General features: G+C 44.8%; 1 protein-coding gene across 3 annotated transcripts in view; it reads left to right on the top strand.

Annotated features, from left to right (window-relative positions):
* Positions 1-5064: 5064 nt before the first annotated feature.
* The window catches only part of LOC119971655 (actin-related protein 2), a 59474-nt gene continuing 43599 nt past the window's right edge, over positions 5065-20939 (top strand). The window contains exons 1-3 of one of the 3 annotated variants that reach the window (XM_038807499.1): positions 5065-5228; positions 19116-19226; positions 20467-20481. In XM_038807499.1, the coding sequence (XP_038663427.1) occupies positions 5181-5228; positions 19116-19226; positions 20467-20481 (174 nt within the window). In that variant the 5' untranslated portion in view covers positions 5065-5180. Of the gene's footprint in view, positions 5229-19115; positions 19227-20463; positions 20482-20939 lie in introns of those variants that run through there. The other 2 variants (XM_038807508.1, XM_038807517.1) reach the window with 2 other exon arrangements.

Raw genomic sequence — 20939 nt, 5'->3', positions numbered from 1 at the left:
GAGGAGGTGAAATGGGTTAACAGCTGGGAGGACAATAGCTGTCCCCGCACTATGGAAAAATGCCGTTTTCTGGGATTGGGCCCATTCCCACTGTTGGCCCTTTTTCCAACAGCCGGTGGAGAGGTCCAACAAGGTGGCCAGATTCAGGATAAACTTCCAGTAGTAGTTGACCAGGCCCAGGAAGGAGCGGAGTTCTGTTGGCCCGCCTGGTACGGGGGCCTGTCAAATGGCCCTCACCTTGTCCTCAACAGGGTGCAAGCCATGGCGGTCCATGTGGTAGCCGCAGTACATGACCTCAGCCGCGTTGAATAAGTATTTCTCCCAGTGGAGGCGGATGTCGGCTTCCTGGAATGCCACAAGTTTCATAAATGTTCTTAGTTGGAGGAGCCAATGATCAGGTCATTGTCGAGGTAACCCGCAATCTGGGGTAAACTGCACAGGAAGTTCTCCAGAACCTACTGAAAAATGGCACATACCGAGGAGATTCTGAAAGCCAAGCAGCTGTACTCCTACAGGCCGTGGTGCGTGTTGACCATCACAAAACATTGTTAGTTGGGGTTCAAGACCAATTTGAGGTACGTGTGGCTCATGTCCAGCTTTGTGAATGTGCGACCACCACTGAGCTTCGCATATTAGTCCTCGAGGGCGACGGGATAATGGTCCAAACGAGAGGACCGGTTCACTGTAATTTCATAATTGTTGCACAGGCACACGGAGCCATCGGGCTTGGGGCAGGTATAATTCCCCAAAACTCCAGCCAATCCAATTCAGTATCTATCTTCGACCTCAGGATGTACGGGACTAGCCAGGTGCGTATAATAGCATGGCTGTGCCAATGGGTCCACACTGATCCTGGACATGGCCCCTGTATGGTGCCCAGGCCCTCCTGGAACATGCCGGGAAACTTCACCAAGACCCTTTCTGGTCCATGCAGGTACATGCAGCAAACCCCTGCCAATCGAAATGCAGGTGCCGCGACTCAGCAAACTCGGTCCACTGCCATGCACCATCACCAGTGGTAGGCTTGCTGACTACTGTCGGCACGTGATGGGGACCACCAATGTGCCCTCAATCACCACAGTCTCCCCTGTATGTGTGCCGAACCAGGCGCCAATATCTCGCAAGGCCAAAGTCTGGAGGCCCAACTGAATCTTGTCAAAAGTGTGGTGGCTGACCATGGAGACGCTGCACCAGTATCCAGCTCCATTTGGATGGAGTGTCCATTCACCTGTATGATCAGGTGGATGGGAGCAACCCGTGGGAACGTCACGCAGTGCAGCTGCTGGTAGTCTTCCTCTTCTATGTAGTAGGCCCAGTCACGTGGACAGCGATCGTGCCCAGCCGAGCGGGGGAGGTTGCTGGCCTTTGTGGGGCCATCAATCAGTCCGGTCTCGATGGCCAGCGGGTGCTAGTTCACATTTGGGTACTCATTCTCGGGGGGAAACGAACGGGGGAGGCCGGCTTCTCTGCAAGGTCTGCACCATCCTTGGGGCCATCTCCTCAGGTCATGGAAAGACCAATCGGCAGTCGGTTGGGCAACCTAAATTCTGGACAGCCATGCCCTGGATGCTCTGCTCAGTGTCTCGTGGGAGATGGCTATCTTGACCGCTCATTGCAGGTTCAGGTGGGTCTCAGCCAAAAGTTTTCGTCGAATTGCTGGGTCGCGAAAGCTGGAGACAAAAGGGTCTCTCAGAGTCTCATTTAAAACAGTGCCAAACTCACAGGTTTCAGCCAGTTTCCTTAACAGAGCCAAGAAGTTGCTGGTCGATTTGCCCTTGGCCTGCGTGGCGGTATGGAAATGGAACCGTTGAATGATTAGTGGGGGTTTTGGATGGAAATAGTTCAGGACAAGGGCTACCAAAGAGGCAAAAGATCGGTTATCTGGCACATCTGGGTGGGTCAAGCTTTTGATTATGCCGTAGGTCGGTCCACCATAAGCCATGAGTAAAACCACCATCTGCCTTTCATCCACTATAATTACATTTGTCCAGAAAAAGTATTGCATACGCTCGATGTACTGTTCCCAGTCATCCGTACCTGCCTTGAACGGTTCCAGCTTCCCAACATGGGCCATCTCTGGGAACAGGTTGGAGGTCACTGGAGGCCTAAATGAGATGGTCCAGTTTCGCAGCACTTTTTGCCGACGGCAGCTCCACTTTACACTTGTTGCCAGTGTGCTATCCACACCGAGAGAATATGTATGAAATGACAAATAGGATGCAAATGATACTCTTTTATTAACGATGCGCAAGTACTCCTCTCCCTGAAGGATCTGTCGGGGTTTTTAAACTGTGAGGGCTCCCCTCATTAAAGGGGAAGCTCCGCCTCATTACTGGGAAGTTCATATTCTGTGGAGGTCATGGGAAACCAAATGGTCTACACCATGGGGGTTGTAACATATTCACAAGCAGTAACTTTGACAACCGTTATTTGCATTGCTGTGAGCAGACTATCTGCCAGCTGTGAAAACAAATCTCCCCAAGCATACACATTATCCAGGTCTGGCTTCAGAATAGTTCTGGACAAATACTTTGTTTCCAACTAACCCTCTCTTAAATATACTCTGCTTGGGGCCTCCCCATGGCACAACAGCAGTGCACAGGCACAGAGCAGGCTGGACAAGTTAAAAATAGCTTATGTACAAGAAAACACTGTAACATAGCACTGTGACCCGCAGTGTAACCTTACAAGCGGTATGATTCATCTCATGCAGTTAAATCTTGTACTGAATTTCTGCACAAAACATTACAGTGAGAATTTCCAAAGGTACTTCATTGGCTGTAAAGTGCTCTGGCATGTGCCAAGGTCATGAATGGCACTGTATAAATGCAAATCTCTCTTTTACACATTACCAGGTATGCTATTTGGAGCATAGTGAGCTCAATTAAAAGACCCCTTAACTAAAGAAACAACATTTTGCATTTATATATAACATTTACAATCTCAAGGATGTGCCTCGTTATGTCAGAGGGTCAGTACTGAGGGAATGCTGCAATGTTGGAGAGTCAGTACTGAGTGAGCGCTGGATTCTTTGTGCGGGGGGGGGGGGGGGGGGGAGAGAAAGACTGCTTGGTTCTAAATGGATGTCATGGTAGCACTGTTGCTTCACAGTGCCAGGGAGCTGGGTTCGATTCCTGGCTTGGGTCACTGTCTGAGCGGCTTCTGCACGTTCTCTCCGTGTCTGCATGGGTTTTCCTCCGGGTGCTCCGGTTTCCTCCCACAAGTGCTGAAACACTTGCTTGTTAGGTGAATTGGACATTCTGAATTCTCCCTCAGTGTAACTGAACAGGCACTGGAGTGTGGTGACTAGGGGATTTTCACAGTCACTTCATTGCAGTGTTAATGTAAGCCTACTTGTGACAGTAATAAAGATAATTATAATACTAATCACTTATTGTCACAACTAGGCTTCAATGAATTACTGTGAAAATCCCCGAGACGCCACATTCCGGCGCCTGTTCGGGGAGGCCGCTACGGGAATTGAACCCGCGCTGCTGGCCTTGTTCTGCATTACAAGCCAGCTGTTTAGTCCACCGTGCTAAATTATTATTATTAAATGAACACTGTACTGTTGGAGAGTAAATACTGATGGAATGCTGCAAATAGAAGGTCAGCGTACTGCAATGTTGGAGTTCAGTACTGAAGGCGTGCCCCATTGTTTGAGGGTTGGTACTGAGGCAGTGCAGCACTGTCAGAGTGTCAGTACTGACGAGTGGTGGAGCTGTCTTTTGGGTGCGATATTAAGAGCCCCAGATCATGGCCTGGGGTGAGTTTGGATGTTCCCCCCGGATCACCGTCCCTCGGATGGGGATTGTGGATTACCTGTCATGGCCTGCTGGATACAGTGAGTAGCCCTACTCCCCACCTACAAGAGACGCCAGAGAGAAAGCTCATGTCCTTACCGCCGCCATAGCAACCCGATCCAATCCTTGCTTATTGGCCCAGCCTGCTGACCTGTTGCCATAGCAATCTAATCCTCTGCTCGCTGATTGGCCCAATCTGCTGAACCAGCGTCATAGCAACCACATTCTCTGCTCACTGATTGGCCCATCCCACTGTGCCAGCACCATAACAACTGATCCTGTGCTCGCTGATTGGCCCATCCTGCTGAGCCGGCGGCATAGCAACCTGATCCTCTGCTCGCTAATTGGTCCATCCTGCTGAGCTGGTACAATAGCCATTTGATGCTCTATCGCTGATTGGCAAAATTGGAGGACCCACCGCCATAGCAACCTGATCCTCTGCTCAATGATCGGTCCAATTGGCGGACCCACTGCTATAGCAACCCGATCCTCTGCTCACTGATTGGCCCATCCTATTGAGTTGGTACAATAGTAATCTGATGCTCTGTAGCTGATTGGCCAAATTGGAGGATCCACTGCCATAGCAACCTGATCCTCTGCTCAATGATTGATCCAATTGGCAGACCAGCGGCTATAGCAACCTGATCCTCTGCTCACTGATTGGCCCATCCTGCTGAGTTGGTACAATAGCAATCTGATGCTCTGTTGCTGATTGGCTGAATTGGAGGACCCACCGCCATAGCAACCTGATCCTCTGCTCAATGATTGGCCCATCCTGCTGAGCCAGTGCTATAGCAAACCAATCTTCTGTTGGCTGGTTGACCCATCCTGCTCAGCCAGAGCCATTGCAACCAATTCTCTGCTCACTGATTGGCCATCCTGCTGACATAGCAACCCAATCCTCTGCTCGCTGATTGGCAATAGGCCCAACCTGTTGACCCGCTGCCAGCAACCCCATCCTCTCTGCTCCCTGATTGGCCCATCCTCCCAGCCGGTGCCAGATCAACTTAATCCTCTGCTTGCTGATTGGCTCATTACGCTGAGCCGGTGCCATAGCAACCCGATCCTCTGCTCGCTGATTGGTTCATCCTGTTGAACTTGCGCCACCGCTGATCCTCTCTGACGAATTAAATAAATTATCTTTTCATACTCGGATCCAACGAGAAATACCCAAGTGATAAAATCAGCGGATGAACTATTGTTTTAGTTATTTAATTCAGTCGGTCCGTGTAGCTCTACCTGCCAATCACATTGCGTCATCGCCATGGCCCCGCCTCCAGAGGAAGTGGCCCGTCACGTGCGGCCGCGCCCTCGGGAGCGGGAGGCGCTGGTTTCCGGTGTGAGGCGGAAAGTTTTAGCTGGAGGCGGCTCGGGACCATGGACAGCAAGGGCAGGAAGGTGGTGGTGTGCGACAACGGCACCGGGGTAGGTGTTTGCCCCGCCGCGGGGGCTCAGCAAGCGGGGTCGAGGGTCAGGCCCCCGGGGCTGGGGAAGGGGTGAGGGTCGGGCTCGGCTCTGTGCGAGGCGCCTCGGGCCCGGCCTCCTGCAACAACTCCCTGCATTGATGTAGCGCCTGGGAACGGTTCCGCTCTGTATGCCGCCTGCACGGAAGCCATTCGGCCCTCCTGATCTCAATGTGCAGTCCGCCTCACTGGGTAACAGTCTCATTTCGGGGCAGCAGGTTCTGGGTTCGAGGCCCCCACTCCAGGGGCCTGAGCGCAGGAAGCCAGGCTGAGATTCCTTGGGCAGTAAGGAGGGAGCGCTGCAGTGTCGGAGGTACCCTCTGTCAGCTCACACATTGAACTGGCTCTCACGCCACAGTTTGAAGAGGAGCAGGGAAGCTGCTTGATGTCCTGGGGTAACCTTCCGTCAATCGACATCACAAAAAAGCAGGACATCTGGTCATTTTCAAGTTTATCTTTGTGGGATCTTGCTTCGCACAGTTTGACTGTGGTGTTTCCGGTATCGAGATTACCTTTCAAAAGTAATTTATTAGCTTTAAATTTATTTATTTTAAAAAAATGTATTTTATTAGATTTTGTACAAGTTGCTTTAAAATTATTTTGAGTATCCTGATGTCTGTAGTACACTATGCTATAGAAGGACAAGTCTTTTGTTTCTTATTCGCATCGTTCTGTTACTTTCTCCATTATGCGTTTTCCTAGCTTCCCCTTAGATGCATTTATACGGTTCCCTTCAGCCACTCCCTGTGGTAACAAGTTCCACATTCTCCCCACTCTTTGGTTGAAGAAGTTTCTTTTCATTTTTTACTGGATTCATAAGTGACTGTCATATATTTATAGCTGAAATGAAATGCAAATTGCTTATTGTCACAAGTAGGCTTCAAATGAAGTTACTGTGGAACGCCCCTAGTCACCACATTCCGGTGACTGTTTGGGGAGGCTGGTACGGCAATTGAACCGGTACGGCAATTGAACCCGTGCTGCTGGCCTTGTTCTGCTTTGCAAGACAGCTGTTTAGCCCACTGTGCTAAACCAGCTGAGATTCTTCCCCACCACTGGGAACATTTCAATGCCACCCCTACCAAATCATTTCAAAATTTTTAAGACCTCTTATCAGGTTACCCCCTCAGTCTTTCAAGGAGGAAAGTGCACTAGTCTATTCAGATTTCTGTAATGGCTACCACCCATCAGTTTTGGCATCATCTTTGTGGATCTTTTTACACCATCTGTGCTTCTATATCCGTTTTGTAATTGAGACTAGAACTATGCACAGTATTTCACTGCTCGGACCACAAGTAAAGCAACCCCAGGCACTTCACTGGAATGACCATCAAATAGAATTTAACGCTGAGCCATGAAAGGCGATATTGGGACAGGAGACCTGAGGCTTGTTCAAGGTGATCTGTTTTAAGGGGTAGATTGAAGAGGAGAGAGGTTAGGTTCAAGAAGACAATTTTAGATCTTGGGCAGCATAGGTACGAATGACTTGGAAAATGCAAACCAGAGATGAGCAAGGGGTCCTGCGTTGGAGAGATACAGGAATTTTGGAAGGTTCTTGGGAGGGAGGAGGTTCCAGAGCATGACAGCATTGTCTCGCCCAACTGTCTCATTGGTCAGCCGAATTGGGAGTGGCAGAGCCATGTCTCATTGCTGCCAGGTATCTGATCTAGACTGAGTTGGGGTCTGGAATGTGCTGCTTGAAGGGTGGTGGAAACAGATACAATCATAACTTTCAAAAGACGATTGGATAAATAGGTACAGAAAATACTATAGAGAAAGAGTAGAGGAGTAGGACTATTGTGTAGCTCTTCCAAAGAGCCACGCTGGCATGATGAGCTGAATGGTCTTCTGTGCTGTATCACTAGAAAGGAAAACTATGAGACCAGACAAACCTCTGTTATATTGTTTTTTTTTTTAAAATGAAGTTGGGCCTTCTCTTGTGGGTTTGATTATTGGTTGTGACTCTTAGTAATTGCTATGCACAAAGTTTAATGTTGGCTACCTGTACCTGGTTTTTGAGAATGCTCCTGTAGATTGGTGTGTCCATTGTGCAGGTTGATGTCCAAACAAGGAGCCTTGAAAAAGCATGTGCCTTGAGAAGGTTTGTGGATATCACTTGAGCAAATCTTTTAGTATATTAAAATGACTTCAAAATGTCCTTGTATGTTCATGTGATGGAACTTTCTGCACTCACTCTGCTAGCTTTTGTGAACAGTTTAGTTGATAGGCATAGTGACAAATGGTCAGAAGCACTTGGGCTCCTCTTGGTCAAATTTTATGATTTGAGTTACATGAAGCTTTTATGTGGGAAAAACTATCTTACATTTCAGAACCCACTTCACAAGAATTTTTTAAAAAAAAATTTAGAGTACCCAATTATTTTTTTCCAATTAAGGGGCAATTTAGGATGGTCAATCCACCTACCCTGCACATCTTTTGGGTTGTGGGGGTGAAACCCACGCAGACACGGGGAGAATGTGCAAACTCCACACGGACAGTGATCCAGGGTCGGGTTTTGAACCCGGGTCCTCAGTGCCGTAGGCAGCAATGCTAACCACTGTGCCACCGTGCTGCCCCTCACTTCACAAGAAATTGACCACTTGATTCATATTAGTAATTGAAACAAATGCTTTTTGAACAATAACTGTTTTCCTTTCCAGTGTAATTATAAGTGATTAAATGGAACTGTGGCCTCTGGATTAATGAAATAGAGAGAGCTGCATAGCTGCTTCCTGTGCTAAAATCTCTTTGCTGACTTAGTGAACACCCTTGGGGAGAAAACTGCAAACATCAACTGACAGGAAGAGTGTGCACTGGCCTCAAGCCACATTCTTCGGTGTGGTTATGAGCTGATACATACCTTAGAGCATGTATAGACTGCGTCGACTGTGGTATGTTGTGAAAGGGTAGAGGCAATATGCCTGAAAATGTAGTTTACCCATTGATTTGTGCTTTTGGGGAAGAAAATTTTGTAAATGGGTGATTGCATTATTTGGTGTTTGTAAATTGTGCACGCCTTGTTTTATCCCATGTTATGAACTAAGGTTATTAATTTCAGCAAGACAGGAGTTGTGGAATTGTATTTGATCTTCCTGCATTGAATGGGAGGTGGAAATGGACAAGGGTTCCACTCTTTATTCCGGTCAGCCGTCTGATGACAGCTGGAGAGGGTTTGCATATTGATATCAGGCGGAGGCAGTAATGGGACTGGGCGTGGCTGTGATTACCTCCTGAGGTGACCAATGTGCTGACCCTCCCACAAACCATTAAGTTGCTCAATGCACACTCAACGCATGTGTAGCTTTCCTTGAATTAGAGTTAACACTTGAAAAAATCAACAGGGTGTTTTGATTTTTGAACAATTTTCACTCCAATGAAGGCAGTTGTGTTGGTCATTAATTTAAATAGTCACATGTCATTTCCCTCCAGTCAACAGTAACTTGGATTATGTAGCATCTTAACATTGTTTCCTTTTGACAATGGATCATTTTTCAGTGATTTGAAAATTAAATTGAATTGGCACTTGCAAGAAATATATTTGCAAAGCTGTGGCGAATGAATGGTTGAATAAGACAATGAATTGCTCTGCAGGGAGTCTGAATGGACTCAGTGGGCCGAATAGCCTCCTTCTGTCCTGTAAATCAGCGTTTTTCAAACTTTTTCTCGGGACCCATTTTTACCAATCGGCTGTTTGTCGCGACCCATGCCGGCCAACTTTGGTGACGCACCATTTTTGCTTACCTTTAATGCGACAGCTGAGCCTGCTTGGTCCTCGTGATCTCATTTGCTTTGTCATTCAATGTTACATTTCTGTGTGGATTGTTCGTCCGTGGCCCGGGACACTGCTCTGTGATGCTGTGGATTCTCCTGAGCCGTTTTCTCCAGCAGGTGTGAGATCCTGGCCTGTTTGTGTCTCTGGCCCTCTCTCCCTTATTACAGTACGATCCACTTTAAATTTTACAGTCCTGTTGCTAGTCTGCTGCTGACAAAATGGAGGAATCTGAATCGTGTCCAGAGCACGTATTTGGGATGCATGACCTGTCCTCTGCCGACACTTCCAGCAGGAAGATTGCGTTGAATTTAAAGAAAAATCTTCTGGGTCAGAACGCTGACGTCAGGAGGAGATGGTGTTTCTTGCTGGGCTCCGGGCATGCGCACTGATGAGTGGGCACACATGCACAGCATGCCCGCATTCGGAAAACTGGTCGCAGCCGTCATTTTTAAAGCCGAACGTTGCGCATTAATTCCTGCCATCGGGAATGCCGCAATGGATGGCTCTCTGACCCACCCCGACTTGAAAATGGCTGCCTTAAATTATTCTGTCATCAAGTCACATAAGGTGGTGGAGCAAAAGCTTGCTTAAAGAAGTGGGTTTTAAGGAGAATCTAAAATAAGGAGGTTCCAAAGCTTTGGGCCCAGTCAACTGAAGGCAAGGTGGAGCGATTAAAATTGCAGAGAATAATTTTTAAATCTCGAGTTGCTTAACTGAGCACAAGGGCAGCACGGTGGCGCAGTGGGTTAGCCCTGCTGCCTCATGGGCGCCGAGGTCCCAGGTTCGACCCCGGCTCTGGTTCACTGTCCATGTGGAGTTTGCACATTCTCCCCATGTTTGCGTGGGTTTCACCCCCACAACCCAAAGATGTGCAAGGTAGGTGGATTGGCCATACTAAATTGCCCCTTAATTGGAAAAAAATAATTGGTTACCCTAAATTTAAAAAAAAAGTGAGCACGGTCACAACTATAATTTTTCATGTCAAACCCATTTCTAAGCTATGGAAAGCATTTATTCTGTTACATGTGATTCAGCTGTTTGCAAAGATTCCATATTGTTATATCTTGCATATTTGTGCAACGTTTATCTGAAGCTGTTAAAATGGAAGATTAAGTGATGTATCTAACTGGGTAGTTTGCTTTGTTTGAATGCTCCATTTAGCTTGTGCAGTGGTGATAATAAAGTGCTTGCTGTCACATTGATCGCCTCTCGGCCTTTAGCACAGGGCTAAATCGCTGGCTTTTAAAGCAGCACGGTTCAATTCCCGTACCAGCCTCCCCGAACAGGAGCCAGAATGCGGCGACTAGGGGCTTTTCACAGTAACTTTATATGAAGCCTACTTGTGACAATAAGCGATTTTCATTTCATGTTAATATCAAGTCCAAGGTGAGATATAATTCTGTTTCATATCAGCTTGGATCTCATGTCTTTCTGGTGGAGACCATGAATTGGCTTCAGTTTGAATTGGCTTTTGGAGCAAGCAATGAAATGGATTAAGGGTTTGCCCTGTCCACTCTGCACAACGCATTTTTAAAAAAACTGTCCCATTAATTCTGCCTGTCGGTCAGAAGGTAAAGGTTAATGTATAATCAGTCAATGTAGTTTGAAGTGTTTTGTAAAGTTCCATAATGCATGCTGGAACATTAATCTTTTGCTAGCAAAGATTTACTGTGCTAGTGCACCTAACTTTACACAATTTCCCAGTGTTTGGAAATGCTGGGGATCAAAATGAAAACTCCACTGGCGCTCACCATCTTCAAATCTGATGGAAGTTGAAAATCTCAATATTTGTAACAATTTATTCTTGCCTTGGGTATCACCATTTTATTGCTGTGGATGCTTGTCTGTCTACAAATGGCATGCATTTTGCTTTTTTTGGAATTTCCCACTCATTGTGTAAATGAGTCTTCAACTGTTTAGGACTTAATTGTGGTTCTACAGTCAAGCGGCAGTGAGCTTCCTTCCTTTGCACTAATCTGTAGATCAGTGCCTTATTTTCATAAAGTATGCTGACAGGTCACAGGAAAAACACCATGTTTCCAAAGTATTATTTTTCGCAAGAGCCCACAGCAAGGTCTCGCCCTGGTGGGGAGGGACCAGTTAAACCTGTATCAGTGACTGTGTACTGCAATTGTCGTTTGGTATTGGAAAGTGAACAAGGTCTGTACTGGATGTAGCAGGTACCTCTGGGTTCTGTGGTGCCCTTTATATATGCCACTGATTTTAACGGGGATTAATACAAAGAATTTGGTTAATATATTAATCCCCTTGGGGACTGCAGAACATGAGGTGGTCTAGGAAGATGAGCTGGAGTGAGCAGATAAGTGACACATGTAGCTCAGTATAGATAAATGTGAAATGGAGCATTATAGAGGAAGTAGTTGACATGCCCTCAAATGGTAAAATTCTCAAGTTGAGGAACAGAGTTCAGATCTTTAAAAAGCAGGACTGCAGATGAATGATGTCATAGTTACTGCACCGACAGCTTGCCTTTCTATAGCACCGTTAACATAGTAAATCATTTTACTGTGCTTCAGTGGGAGGTTACCAAATAAAGTGACAGCTCATACACATAGGGCGTGCCCATAAGGAGATAATGGGAGCAGGTGAGCAAAAGCTTGATCCAAGGGTATGGCTTGGGGTGCCTTAAAGGAGGAGGGAGAGAAGGAGAACGAAGTTTAAGGAAGGAATTCCGAATTTGGTGTCTGGCCAACTGAAGACATGGCAGCTGAAGATGGAGGATGCACAAAGGGCCAGAATTGGAGGGGTGTAGAGGTCCTGAAGGCTTGCAGACTGAAAGAGATTTTTCGGAGATAGAGGGGTGATCCCACAGTGATTTGAAAACCGGAATGATGATTTCCAAATCAAGGCAGCCGATAAATGTTAAACTGTATAGGGTAGTAGATGTTAGAGGAAGTAGCCTTCGCTGTGCTCTGCTGATAACAGCAATACTGAGTTTAGTTTCTGGTTATTGAGACAAGGAAGTTTTTGCAGAACTTCGGAAATAGTGGGAGAGTTTTATGATTAGTTACTGAGATCTAGCCTTTAATGTTCATGAACGTGGGAAAAAACTGGGTTTTTCAGTTTTGAAAGTTGGTGTCCAAGAAGTAGTCACTTGGTTGGAGGTACTGAAAATATATTGGTGATGGAAAAAGTTGTAAAATACTGCTAAAACCATAACCGTAGGGGAAGTGGTGGGGGAGGGAAGGTTGAAGCAAGTAAGACAAATGTAGGACTGAGATCAGGAAGTGCTTCAATGACTGATACATGAAATGAACTTCTGCATTGGTTAGTGAAGATAAATACTGGAGTCATTTATCAAATGCTTGTATCCTAATATGGGGGCTTTCTGGATGAAGGGCTACAATGTCAACATTCATTTAATGGAAAGGACAATGATTTCATATTTGGGCACTGAATATTGAATCAAGAAGGTTATAATGAATTTGTACAAAAGATCGTTCAGCCCACAGCTGAGAATTATGCTCTGACACTGCATTATGGAAATTGAATTTTCTCGGTATCTAACTTATTTAATCACACCATTTAAAACATAAGATGACAAATGTAAGCCATGTTTACATAAGTTTATCAAGGATATGATCATTGAAACTGGGATGTACCCTCTCCAAGGCCACTAAACCTTTCTTGAACTGAAAACAGTGAAGATTATTCAGACGAGGGATGTGTGGCATCACCCGGTAAACTTAGATTGGACTTTATCGTAATAAAACTTACCACAAACCTATTTCCTCACTTTGTGATTTGTGTCACAGGTCAAAATCCACCAATTAGAATGAGCTTTTTGTTTTTAAAAATAAATAAATGTAGAGTACTCAATTCTTTTTTTCCCAATTAAGGGACAAAATAGCGTGGCCATTCCCCTAAATTTCATAGCAAGTCAAGTCCTAAAGTTTCATAGCATTTACAGTGCAGGAGGCCATTCGGGGCAATCGAGTCTGCACCGTCCCTTGGAAAGAGCACCACATGCTTCCATCCCATCCCCGTAACCCCACCAAACCGTTTGGACACTAATGGGTAATTTAGCATGGCGAATCCACCTAACCTTCACATCTTTGGACTGTGGGAGGACACCGGAGCACACGGAGGAAACCCACGCAGTCACAGGGAGAAAGTGCAAACTCCACCGGAATTCAGCCCTAATGCTGTTATGCAACAGTGCTAACCACTGCATCTGCTTTGTGGAGGTGAGACCCACGCGCACACGGGGAGAATGTGCAAACTCCACATGGACAGTGATCCGAGGCCTGGATCTAACCCCGCTCCTCTGCGTTGAGGCCGTATTGCTAACCACTGTGCCACCGTGCTGTTCAGAATGAACTTCTTATACCTACTCTCCTCCCAACCTGGGTATGATCTTAACCATTATAGAAACATTTTACAAGGAGATCAAAGCTGGGAACTAAATACAGTATTCAGTGGCATGTGATATTTTCATAAGGACAGGCAGGAAGACAAGGGTAGGATTACTTTGTTAGTACGAGCTGGAATATGTATGAAAACAAAAAATTATCTTGGATCGGTGATGTAGAATCTGTATGGGTGAAGGTAAGAAATAACGAGGAAGAAGACGCTGGTGGGAGTAAGCTCTATTAGAGGCTCTGTAGGCTCCCTTCCTGCAGGATGGAGAACAAATCTGAATAATGAGGACATGTAAAAAAGGCAGTTCATAATCATGGTGATTTTAATTTTGGCTTTTTTTAAATCAGTGTCGCAAGTAGGCTTACATTAACACTGCCATGAAGTTACTGTGAAAATCCCCTAGTTGCCACACTCCGGTACCTGTTCAGGTACACTGAGGGAGAATTCAGAATGTCCAATTCACCAAACAAACACCTCTTTCGGGACTTGTGGGAGGAAACCCGTGCAGACTCTGCACAGACAGTGACCCTAGCCAGGAATCGAACATGGGACCCTGGTGCTGTGAAGCAACAGTGCTAACCACAGAGTGACGATGTTGAACAATTCGTAGTGTATTTTGGACAGTTTCCAGAACAATATTTTGTGGATCCAACAAGAATAGGCTATATTATGATCTGATAATGAGACAGGTTGAGTGAAGAATGAGTAGAAGATCCCCTAGAACAGGGTTTTTCCAAGTGTGGGTTGTGACCCACAGGCATTGTCCGGAGGCTCATGGAGCGATCGTTTGCAGCCTTCCAGCGGTGGCCCTGACCACTGGAGAAGTGCCCATTGGCCACTACTGGCATATTTATTGAAAATGGCCAGAGCCTTACTGTTAAAGCCAGGGTTGATCTTCAGTCTCATCAGTCTCCAGTTCCCGTGCCGAGGTTATGCTAACAAACCTTCATGTCTTGAAGAGATTACTATTCTTTCACATGCGGAATTCAGAAGATGACGACCGTGATGGAAGCTCAATTCAGCATGTTCAGAGGTCAGTTTCCTGGCATCGCTAAGGCAAGGGGCAGATGGACTTCTGGACTGTGCAACATGTTGTCAATGTGAGACACCTTGATAAAGTTTTGCAGCATCAGGTAGAGTTAACCAATGGGACTCTGAAAGCACTAAACCTACTTGCCACTTTATGCTGGAGGCAGCTCATGTTGAATGTAGCACAACTGAAGGGCATGGCTTGGACTCTGCAATGGATGATGATGGAGAAAGGTGCCCCAGAAGATCATGCAAGTGAACTTTGGTCACAGGGTAACGGCCCAACTCCCGATAAAGATGAGGTCAAAGTCACGTGCATGTGTATCAGGAGGTGAGCAAACAGGAGACAGTTAATGCAGCCTGTTTAGATGCGAAATCAAGCCAGACGCTTGTTTTAGAAAAAGGATGCTTGGATCTGATATCTTAACACCTCCAGCAAACTATACTTTGGAGATATTTGTGGAATAAAATGTTGATTCTGTAAATGCCACTAGGTTGCGTGTCATTTTTGGGACGGTCCTGCTGGTTACCGTATGAATCCTCGTTGACGAGTTCTGCTAGTGACCAGCGTATTCCGGAACGGTTGATGTAATCTCCTTCTCTTGTGTACGTGCACATCTCTCCAGATTATAAAACTGATCTCATTCATCATATGTGATGTGTGTAACAGTACAACATGAAAGGAAGCTACAGAGATGGTGGGTGCGTTGGTAGTAATTTTCCAAGAATTCTTAAATTCTGGAAAGGTCCAAAGAGGATTGGGGAAACTGCCAATGCAACACCCTTATTCAAAAAGGGAAGGGTGACAACAAACAGGTAACTATAGGCCAGTTAGCTCAACATTGGTCACTTGGAACATCATGCCTGACATTTATCAGAATTTCATAGATTATCATGGAATTTACAGTGCAGAAGGAGGCCATTCGGCCCATCAAGTCTGCACCGGCTCTTGGAAAGAGCACCCTACCCAAGCTTAATACCTCCACCCTATCCCCATAACCCAGTAACCCCACCCAACACTAAGGGCAATTTTGGACACTTAAGAGCAATTTATCATGGCCAATCCACCTAACCTGCACATCTTTGGACTGTGGGAGGAAACCGGAGCACCCGGAGGAAACCCACGCACACACGGGGAGGATGTGCAGACTCCGCACAGACAGTGACCCAAGCTGGAATCGAAACTGGGACCCTGGAGCTGTGAAACAATTGTGCTGTCCACAATGCTACCGTGCTGCCAAATTTGAAGTGGTAATGAGCAGGGTAGTTAAAGGGGAGCCAGTAGATGTAATATTCTTGGATTTCCAAAAAATGTGAGAGGTTCCGCACAAAAGGCTACCTGATAAGAGAAGAGCTGATAGTGTTGGGGGTAGAATATCAGCATGGATAGAGGATTGACTAACTGATAGAAGACAGTTGGGATAAGAGGGACATTTTCCGATTGGCAACCTGCAACTAGTGAGTGCCACTGGGATCATCAGCATTGGGGCTTCAATTATTTACATGTATTAATGATGTGGACGAGGGAAGTGAACGTACTGTTGCCATGTTGTGGATGTCACAAAAATAAATGGGAAGGCAAGTGGTGAGGATGACGCAAAGAGCCTACAGAGGAATATAGGAAGGTTAAGTGAATGGGGAAAAACTTTACAGATGGAATACAATGTAATGTGAACAATAAAGGAGCTGAATATAATTTAAATGGAGAAAGCTGCAGCACAGAGGGTTTAGAAAGCATCCTATCTGGCTGCATCGCAGCCTGGTGTGACAACTGCTCAGCCCACGACCGGAAGAAACTTGAGTAGTGAACACAGCCCAGTCCATCATGCAAACCTGACTCCATCTACTACACCTGCTGCTTGGGGAAAGCGGGCAGCATAATCAAAGACCCCTCCCACCTGGCTTACTCACACTTCCAACTTCTTCCATCAGACTGAAGATACAGAAGCCTGAGAACACGCACAAACAGACTCAAAACCAGCTTCTTCCCCGCTGTTGCCAGACTCCTAAACGACCCTCTTATGGACTGACCTGATTAATACTACACTACTGTATGCTTCACCTGATGCCAGTGTCTATTTAGTTACATTGTGTACCTTGTGTTGCCCTATGATGTATTTTCTTTTCTTTTCATGTACTTAATGATCCATTGAGCTGCTCGCAGAAAACTTTTCACTGTACCTCGGTACATATGTCAATAAACAAATCCAAATTTAGGTCCGTGTGCATAAATCACAAGGCATGCAAGTTCAGGTCCTAGGAAAGGTAAATTGAACGTTGGCATTTATTTCAAAGGGAATGGTGTATACAAATAGGGAAGACTTGCTAAAACTATACAAGGTACTAGTTAGACCATACCTGGAATATTGTGATCAGTTCTGGTCACCTTATCTTAGGAAAAATACACTCATTGGAGGCAGTCCAGAGAAGGTTCACTAGGTTTATCCCGGCTATGGAGAGATTTTCTTGTGAGGAGAGGTTGAATAGGTTGGGCCTTCACTCATTGGAGTTGAGAATATTGAGACATATACAGGATTCTTAGAGGGCTTGATAGCGTAGATGCTGAGAGGTTTCCTCATGTGGGAGAGTCCAGGACCAGCGGGCATAACCTCCGAGTAAGGGGCCACCCATTTAAGACAGTGAGGAATTTGTTTTGAAGGTAGTGAATCTGTGGAATTCTTTACCGTAGAGGCTAGGTAGTTAAGTATGTTCAAGGCTGAGATAGACAGATTTTTAATCAGTAAGGAAATCCAGGGTTATGGGGATAAGATGGAAAAGTGGAGGTGAGGATTAACGCATCAGATCAATTATCATCTCATAGAATGGCAGAGAAGACTCAATGGGCCGAATAGCCGCCTTCTCCATGTCTTCGGATCTCTTACAAGATTGCCTTGATTTTCGTGCACTTTCATTTTTGCAAATAATCTCTTTTTTGTGGAACTCTATTAAATGCTTTCTCAAACTCCATACCGACAACAGCCATAGGTGCTCCCCCTCTGTCTGCCAGGCTCATAACCTCGAAAGCTTCAAGTTCAACTTTTAAACCGAGAGTGTTTTGGAAAGTTGAGTCTTGCACTTGCAATTTGCTTACCTTTGTGTAGCCTAGGGTTATAGAACATAGAACAGTACAGCACAGAACAGGCCCTTCGGCCCTCAATGTTGTGCCGAGCCATGATCACCCTACTCAAACCCGTGTATCCACCCTATACCCGTAACCCAACAACCCCCCCCCCCCTTAACCTTACTTTTATTAGGACACTACGGGCATGGCCAATCCACCTAACCCGCACATCTTTGGACTGTGGGAGGAAACCGGAGCACCCGGAGGAAACCCACGCACACAGGGGGAGGACGTGCAGACTCCACACAGACAGTGACCCAGCCGGAATCGAACCTGGGACCCTGGAGCTGTGAAGCATTTATGCTAACCACCATGCTACCCTACTGAAGAGATTACACTCTTCAGTTATTTTCTTACATTATTGCTGGTGTTAAATCCCTTTTCGTTGCCTTTCAGCTGTCAGTTTCTTAACAAAAAAAGGAGAATTTTAGAAGAAATTTCTACTTCACCAAAGGTTACTAGTGAATGGAATGTGATACTACAGTAGGCAATTGAAGCTCAATCACCAGTTAATTAATCACATCTACCTTTTTCTATTACAAAGTCATTGATGTTGAGGTTGCTTTTCTGGCCTTTTGCACATGTCTAATTTTCATTGCTCCAAATATGGTTGTCCCTTCAGGCGGAAAGGTGCCAAGCTTTAGTCTAGAATTCCCTCCCTAAACCTCTCTGCCTCTTTCCCCTCTCTCTAAGACATTCCTTAAAACTATGCTCTTTGGCCAGGTCATTGGTCATCACTCTCAAATTTTCCTGTGGCTCTGCTGATTTTTGTTTGATGCTTGCTCCATTGAAGTGCCTCAGGATGTTTCAGTCCATTGCATATGCTATAAAAATGCTTGTGTCAGAGTAATTTTTGTAAGATCAATATGGTTGACTCTTGATTGTCTACTGAAATGACCTAGCAAATTGCTAAGCTAATTTCAGAAGATGGCTAACCACCAACTCCTTGAGGACAATTAGATAAGGGAGAAATAGAAAATGCTGGAAAATCTCAGCAGGTCTAGCAGCATCTGTAGGGAAAGAAAAGGGCTAACGTTTCGAGTCCGATGACTCTTTGTCAAAGCTTTGACAAAGTCATCGGACTCGAAATGTTAACTCTTTTCTCCCTACAGATGCTGCCAGACCTGAGATTTTCCAGCATTTTCTCTTTTGTTTCAGATTCCAGCATCCACAGTAATTTGCTTTTGTTTAGATATGGAAGAATGCTGGCCCTGCCATAGACCCCACATACTGTGAGTGAATACAAGAAAGACAGATATGTGTTGGTTGGTGTTTCAATTTTTTTTCTTATTTATGAAGTTATCCAGAAGACATTTGGGGAGTAACAACTTGAATGGATTTGCTCCTCACTGCATGTGCAAGTGTTGGTACATAATATATATTGAAAGTGAAATGTGTAAATGCTAATCTTGAAGAGATTATTCTCAAGAAGTCCAAATTATTTAAATCTGCTTTTCCTTTGTTGATGGATGATTGATTAACTGCAAAATGAAATGACTACAAGAAGCTAAATGATTTTTTTCCCATTTGTCCCCTTTGTATAGTTTGTGAAATGTGGCTATGCTGGCTCCAATTTTCCAGAGCACATCTTTCCAGCGCTGGTGGGCCGTCCCATTATCCGCTCCACTGCCAAAGTTGGGAATATCGAGATCAAGGTAAGAAAGGGTCTGGAGGGCCATGTAGTTGATAATTTGATGTGACCACAGTTTTTCTTAACCATTTTATTCCAATGTGTTGGCATGTTTTTGATCATTCCTTTTGTATAACAAACTGAAGGGGAAAACCCCTCTTGTAATAACATACCTTACAAAACCAGTAGGAACTTCTCAGAAGATGCTTCCAAGAGTGTTCAGTTAATCTTTTTTAAATTTAAATATTTAAAGCTGAGGTTATTCTGTACAGGCTTTATAGGTATACAGATAATCCAATGTTTGGCAAGCTAAATTAAGATAATCCGTTACGTTTTGACCTGTAGTTGCCGGTCTTGGCTGTCACAAATACAACGTACGACGGAAATAACAGTTTGCAATACAACTTCAAATTTGTGCATTAGGTAGAGAGATTAAATACTGATGCCCAAAAATGCAGCGTAGTCTTTCCTAAAAGTGTTTTTTTGGATGAGGGTAAACAGTTCTCTGTTCCACCTTTTTGCTTTCCCTCTTACCTCTAAATATTTTCTAAATTTAATCAACCTCCTGACAAAACCTTCTGAAAGGATTTTCCATTTTTTTGTGGCAGCAGCAGTGTGCATACTTGATGAATATGTTTGCAAACAAGAAACGTTGTCCGCACCACCCTTGGTGAAAAGGGTTTAAAAAGTTGAGCAAGTTCATAAGATTCGCACAAAATGTGAGAAATGTTTGCTTCCCATTGAAAGAATTTCAAATAGTCGTGTAAATGATTGCCCAGGCGGTAATTCAGATGCTCAGTATTAGCCCCACAGTCTCAGATGAGATAATGAAAAGATTATTCTGTTGAATACAAAAGCAACAATGTAGTTAACTTCAATAAGGTAAATTTTCTGTAAATTCAGAGAAATGGAGAAACAGGTCAGTGTGTGATTGATAGTATTGATTCTGTAACACTTAGAAAAATAACCTTTTTGTTATTGCAGAACTAATGTGCTCTTGAAATTCATTTTGCAAAACTAAATATTTCTTGAGTAAATTGTTTTATAAGGAATGGCACTAAACAATGAGTTTAGCTGCACATTAGACTCTCCACACCAGCTGATTGGGAGGTTTCTCAAAATGCTGTCATTTTCTTCTTTTAATTTTGCAAGGCACTTTGGATCTTTTGAGTTCCGGGAGTGATGTTTTCACTCGGACCTTTTCTGACCTTTGTTTTTACCTTCTTTCTCTCTCTCTCTCCTTCTTTCTTCACCTGTTGAAGTAGAATAACAAAAAGATGGTAAGTAAGTTGTTGGAGTGTGGTGTGATCCATCTTTACATTTCATTTTATTTTGGTATTGCAATCAAAACATCTAAACTTTGCATTGAAATAATTCCTTTTCGTTAACATTTTGCAGCTTTTTTTAACGTATAACAAGACAGCATTTTTGTCAATTGCTGTTTCCTCTTATGCCAGAAAGTTAACTTATCTGTTCTAAAGTTTTAAAAGCATGGATTAGACAGATTTTGCATTGGTGGCATGTTGGTCGACTGGTGCATTGCATCAGAGTGATCAAGCACAGGATTACGTGTTATTCGCGTAGCAAATTCCTGATCTTTTCTAGGCTACTTGGGCAGGTGTTGGGTAAAGATCAGATGTACTTGGTAGGAGAATCACGGGTATGTCATCCACTGCAATTGCATTTCTTCGCTTTCTCTTCTCCCCCCCCCCCCCCCCCCCTCCCCAATCCCTCCCAT

This window comes from Scyliorhinus canicula, chromosome 1 (genome assembly GCF_902713615.1).
Source record: "Scyliorhinus canicula chromosome 1, sScyCan1.1, whole genome shotgun sequence".
Taxonomy (NCBI): domain Eukaryota; kingdom Metazoa; phylum Chordata; class Chondrichthyes; order Carcharhiniformes; family Scyliorhinidae; genus Scyliorhinus; species Scyliorhinus canicula.
Note: the sequence above shows the minus strand (reverse complement) of the source record. Positions and strands in the feature narration are given on the sequence as shown.